Source organism: Crassostrea angulata, chromosome 5 (genome assembly GCF_025612915.1).
Source record: "Crassostrea angulata isolate pt1a10 chromosome 5, ASM2561291v2, whole genome shotgun sequence".
Lineage (NCBI taxonomy): Eukaryota > Metazoa > Mollusca > Bivalvia > Ostreida > Ostreidae > Magallana > Magallana angulata.
The window spans coordinates 35,984,125-35,990,549 of record NC_069115.1 but is presented as its reverse complement, the minus strand read 5'-3'; the positions used below and the strand labels follow the sequence as shown (position 1 = coordinate 35,990,549).

The 6,425-nt window shown below is 31.4% G+C and overlaps 1 protein-coding gene across 1 annotated transcript; it reads right to left on the bottom strand.

Moving 5' to 3' along the window:
• Window positions 1-1,114: 1,114 nt before the first annotated feature.
• Window positions 1,115-5,157, bottom strand: LOC128184919 (uncharacterized). The gene is made up of 2 exons (XM_052854557.1): window positions 5,100-5,157; window positions 1,115-2,899 (listed from the first exon to the last, which is right to left on the bottom strand). The coding sequence occupies exon 2, from the start codon at window positions 2,893-2,895 to the stop codon at window positions 1,249-1,251; it is 1,647 nt and encodes a 548-aa protein (XP_052710517.1). The 5' UTR covers window positions 2,896-2,899; window positions 5,100-5,157; the 3' UTR covers window positions 1,115-1,248.
• Between the last annotated feature and the right edge of the window lie 1,268 nt (window positions 5,158-6,425).

Genomic DNA, 6,425 nt, shown 5'->3' with positions numbered 1-6,425 from the left:
ATAAAATAGTATAGTCTGTTTAACTGTTGATGCTATTACTAGGTCAGGCGCGGATCGAAAATTAATCCTCAGGGGGTATATCTCTACAAGCATGTTAATTGTTGCAACAACAGACAAAAACTATATTATGTATTGTCGCATTTATTTCTAGAACACATTTTATCCACCAATTAATGAAGATAAAGTTTAAAATCAATAAACCTCTAGATTTTATATTTGACTACAAGTACCTAGATTCTATGAAATAAACTATAAACACGAGGCATGATTTTTACTGCGAAACTGAAAGGGTCAAATAAAAACACGTGGTCTAAAATTTAAATGACAATAACATTCGCAGGGGTGAGAGAATTTGAATCTCTTTTTAAAACACACTATCATGCTATGCATTCTTTTTTTTAGATGCTTCATTACACCGAATACTCGGCAACATTTACAAAATTCAATTTGCTAAATATGAAACGGATTTATAAATTTAACAATATCTTTAATCTGCCTTGAATTTTGCAAATGATGATTGCATTTAAGGGCATTTAAAAGTATAGTTTTAAAATTGGCAATTGACTACTTTTAATTGTAGGAATTGTTGATCGATATCTTAACTGCAACATTATGTAATTACATTAATTAAAAGTTCATTATTACAAAGTACGAAGTCGTTTTCATGCAGAAAAGTTGATCTTACCCCTTCACACTGCATGGGAAGCTTTGAATAAATGTTATACCGTATAGCAGATTATTAGACTACGTGAGTCTTTTGCATTATAACTTCTAAATCACACATTTTAAGTTAATTGTATGTCTTCGAAGTTTGCTTATAGTGTCACACATTTCTGCCGTTTACTTATACGCAGCAAACGCTTTTGATGCAGAGGTATTTATTATATTAAAGGTTATGAGTTTGAGTAAGTGTCCACAAAAGTAATGCTTTTATTTTTTTCCGTCAATTTCACTTCCTGAAGTAATATCCATCAAATGGTTGATAAAACATCTATGAGAAAATATATTTCTAATATTAATTTTTTAAAAAGGTTAATCGATAACGTTACCTAAATTAGGATTTACTGTGCTATTGTTACATAAATACAGTTTGTCCAGGTAAATGTACTATGTTTTGTTTTATTGTATAAGAACACCTTCAAAGCAAGAATATACATGTACAAACTTGTTTTAATTTAATGATAAATCATATATCTAGGCACTGTACAATCCATCTGTAACAAGCATTATCTGTCTTGCAAGGTAAGATTACAAGTTGCCAAGAACTGATAAATAGTCGATAAATCTAATCTTCCCATCAGAACACCCAACACACAGACAACGATTTATATCAATTGTCAAAGATATGGGATAGCTTCTGTTCAGTCCAGGTAGTTTTACCATCTTTAGCAAACCACCATCTTTGTTTAGAATGTGAATGAGGCGGCTTCTTTTATCTGCAATTAAAATGTGTCCGAAATCGTCGGTATATATATCTTGAGGAAGGAAATCGCTAACATCTGTTAATTCTGGGTAGGAGAAGCGATGCTGAAGATTTGAATCGTAAACTTCTACACTTCTGTTTGAAAAACATATATCCCCGTTCACGTTTTCAGCTACATATGCCCGATTGCGTAAAACAAAATATTTTTTGTATACATCATTCCAGGCGGAGTCTTTTCTAATTTCTTTTTCTATAACTGCATCCTCTGTAAGCCAAAAAAATCCGCCATCGCTTTCATCTTTGTCTAAAAACCCAACAATAACACCACCTTCTTTTCTTGCCCATAAACACAGTGGTGCAGAGTAGCTGGTAGTAAAAAACTCTTTATCAAAACCGCAGTATTTCTTCTCATTGAGAGTGAACTGTTTTTGTCTGTAAATGACTGTACCTGAACGAGAAACAACAACTGGTTTATTGTTTAAAGTCTGAATGTGTGCCACTATTTTATGCAAAACGCTTCCCTTCCTGTCAATTTGAAATATGTTTCCATCTGTATATAGCCAAAACGTGTCATCTTGATATCTGTAGGCTAAAGACTTAATATCATTGTTTCCCACAGATATATCTTGCAACGTTTTGGTGTAATTTTCGCGTTGAATTATGTTTCCCTCAAAGAGACGACCACAGAGAGAATTCAAAGGAACTGCATCATGTAATTCTGTTTTATACTGAAGTAGTTCTGGAAATTGTGTCCTCGGAATACCATTTGGCATTGTTGCACCTACATCACAATTTCCAAATAAGATGAAATGATTTTTTGCATTGGTTTTGAATTCCGACATAAACGTTTTCATTTCTTTAATGTATTCTTCAAACTTTTCTTCGTGCGACTTCAAATTATCCATGACAACTGTTTTGTTTTTACGCACATCTTTTATCAGCCTTGACTTATGATTTTCAATTTGGGATTTGATAGTTCGAAAATGCTTCTCTATCTTCTCTTCCAAATGGTCGCCGTTTTTTGCAACCATATAGCTTCTCTCTTTGATTTCTGCCAGTTTTTCTTCATATTGAGGAAGCTGAGAGGAAATCGCCAAATACTTTGCTTCGAGCTTTGGTTTTTTCTGCTTAATTAAATCCGGAATGCTTATTACTCGGTGTCCATTGTGATCGGGTAGAAGACACTTTTCGCAGATTGGTATTTCACAATCACCACAGCAAATGCTTATTCTATAACCGACGTGCTTGCTACAGACCTGTTGAGAGGAAAAACGTTCCTCATGTGCCTGGGAAATGGAACTGGAACTCAACAAAACAACTTCATGGTCAAATGACGCCTTACTCCTACTGTGAACTACTTTACATCTAGGACACAGTCTATCCTGGCAAGTTATACAAAGATGCTCTGCTGTTTCGTCGCACGTATCACAAGTAACCACACTTTGCATTTGGTCATCCTGAGATTCCGCCATTTGACTACAATCAAGATACATGTTATATAAAAATACATGTACGCGTTTACGTTTTTGTTTGCAAGAATCTATCAGATGTATTATTCAAACTCAATATCATTTTGTTGTACAATTCAAAACTACTAGCATTCTGTAAATTTATTACCTTTAGTAGTGAGGATGGGGGTGGGGGCAAAGGGGATAAATATTTGTTTCATGACTCAGAAATTATTACAGTTTTTCAGAATTGTTTCGAGTTCGCTTTGCCTTAATTTTGAAAAAAAAGTAAAGACAAGTATTTCATTGTATACGGTATGTACATACTGTATATATAAAATTTACATCCACTATATATTTTTAGCCGGGCTCTGCTGAAAGCAGAGTCCTGGCTGTAGGCAGGCAAATCGCCAATGTTACTATAAATAGTACAACTTCAAAAGTAAACAAAAAACCGAACAGCGTCAAAGTAAAAGCTTCCGCTATACCAAATAGTTACAAAAAGAGCCACGTTTTGTTAAAAGTGTTGGCATTTTGTTTCTTTTATTTTAATTTCGAGAGAATTGTCTATCTTTTTTAGTTTTCTTATCAATAACTTGTTTTAAAAGCAAGACTATCATACATACAATGCGCATGAATTTTCATGAACTATTTTGCTGCGCGTTGAAGAAATAGGGATTGAATATATAACGCTTGTTGCAAAATTCAAGGCAGCAGCTGTTGAACTTTTTTCTACTAGACAGACATATTTTTGTTTATAGCCGCTTACAAAATTTGGTCGCTCTCTGACACTTTGCCGACATTAAAACATGAGAGAGAGAGAGAGAGAGAGAGAGAGAGAGAGAGAGAGAGAGAGAGAGATTTTCAGTCTTTACCACACAATATGCATAAAGACACACCAAAAGAGCCCGGCTTTCAGTACTTCAGTACTTTGATTTTATCAAGGACTTAATAGTGATTCATATAATAGTGTCGTTTACTGAATTTTGTTTTATCAAATTAAATTACTTAGTCTAGTAAGTACACAGCTATAGTCGTGTTCTTAATGCAATTTGATAAAAATCAAATTCAGTAATAAAGAAATTGACAAGACAAAATTTTTATACCAGTCTATCTCTTTCTAATTAGTTTCTAAATGACCTGCTCAATTATATGAATATACTAGTACGCGTTCCTTTACGAAAACCGCTTTCATATGCGTTGTTTTACTTATGGAATTTTATCTAAATACTTATAACATGGAATGTTTACATTGCTCATTGATGTGTTTCTTATAAATACTTATCAGGTTTATCTAAATTGGATTGTTTCGTGATCTATCGAAACTTTGCCTATATTGAGAACACAAAACTAACGGACTGCAAGTGTTGATTTCGGATTTTAATGTTGTGGTATTATGAATTATTATTGGTTGTTACTTCTATATAATGTGCCGATCGACTATAATGACTGATAATGATTTAAGTACTTATATACCCTTTATTTAAATATTTGGGGGATAAGTTTATCATTACTGTAAAATGCTTTCTTTGGTTTTTTATACGGGCTATGGATGGAAGCTATCATTGAAAAAAAAATATTAACCCGCTTGTACGATTTATGCATTTTGTCTGCAAAGATCACTACCTTCATACACACATAAAACACACAGAAAGCATTAAATTTTATATATGTAAGCATTAAAAAGCAGTTTTAAAATCAGTTATGGGAAATTCGAATTGTGAAATGACTGAAACCCAAATTTTCGTTGATATATATTTGAAATTATAAAAAGACAAATGATAGCCCCCACCTTTTCAAAAGAGAGAAAACAATTTATGCGTATGCTGAAGATCAAATTACATTTTAGTTTAAAAAGGGCCGAAAAGCGTTCCATACATATCATAGTATAAAAACTGCAGCCAGAGTTCGTTTGCTAACTTTGCACGATTGTAATGCTCACTTTTGAAAACTTAGAAATTTAAAACGATCAAATTAATCTTCCTTACTCCTGTAAATGCAACTCCAACTTAGCAAACCAAAAATTGATATCTATATTTGTTATATTTCGAAGAAAAAAATTGCAACAGGAGCTATAAAGTAAACAATTGGAAATCGGGATATAAAGTAACCTTTATTGTCTAAGAAGCCTCAAAGTGGGAAGAAATATTAAACTTTAAAAAAAATATATTGTTTCGTTCATTCTTTAATCATACACTCATTGATAATTATGAACTTACACCACCTACCTTCTTGTAGACGAACAACATAGGGACAACTGGAATGCGTCGCTTTACTCCATTTTGGAGTATTTTATGGAACACCATTGGTGTGACCGATTAAAGTCCGATTTATGTACAGTATGTAATTACTATTTTACTAACTGTCGCTTTGTATACAATCATAGTGCAATATCTACAAAACGACATTTTCTTTACTATTTTTCTTTACTATTAGTAAAATTATAATGACATGAGACTTGATTAAAAATATCTTAATTAGTTTTATGATGAGCCTATATTAAATCAGATAGTTCTTGTCGGCAAAAAAATCAAATAAAATTGATTTTTATTTATTTAACTTTTTAAAAAATAAGAAAGAAAGAAAGAAAAGAAAGAAACTATGACTGGTTGACGAGCATTTGAAAAATCTTGTAAATAAAGGTAATTTGAGAAAACAAACTTCACCTATTTATTATTGATTTCTAGCAGAATAAAGACAACAAAAGCAAATTTAATTATCTTCTTATGCAATCATTTAGTGCTGTTATTATTAGTTTTATTCTTGAAAAAATATTGTTGCATAAAATTAATTACAACTCAATTATATATAATTTACGATAGTTTGTCAACATTAATTACACTCTTCAATATGTAAAAAAATTAAGGAGTCATTTAGAAATAGGTATGATCAATATTCAACTGTAGACTTTTTGAAATTCATTGAGTCTTAATCTATTTTTAATGTCTATAATAATGAAATGTGCATTGTAATGCTCGATAGGAATTTAAATGTAATTAGTAGATTTACAAACGAGATACATTTATAGCTATAGGGTTCTGTTTTGTAAACAAAGTTTTTGCCTATAAACAAATAAAGTCACTGTAACGATCACACATGTATAATTACTTAATCAGTTTGTACTAATTGCAGTGATGTTCGATATTAATTCATCTTTATATATTTTTAAAGAATGAACTTACAAATGCAAACGATTTTACAAATAGTTAATTTCTGAAAGGAAAAAATTTAATACAAAATTGCAAAATTATGTGTAAATATAACTCAACTGAATAAAATAAAAGGATAATTTGCTTTGCCCTCGTTCACAACATATTCCCACTCATTCAGTAAGCTTACTACATATTGTACATGCCTCAATTTAAATGATTATCAAGCGTTTTAAAATAGTCAGAAAAAAATGTTTCGAGCCAATTACATATTTTGAACATTTTCTATTACATTGTTTTCATTTACCAACAATGCTTACGTCAGTTTTTTTTTATAATTTTTATTCATCAGAGACGTTAATAGGAGAAAGGTCTATGTATGTAGAACAAATTTGTTCTACAAAT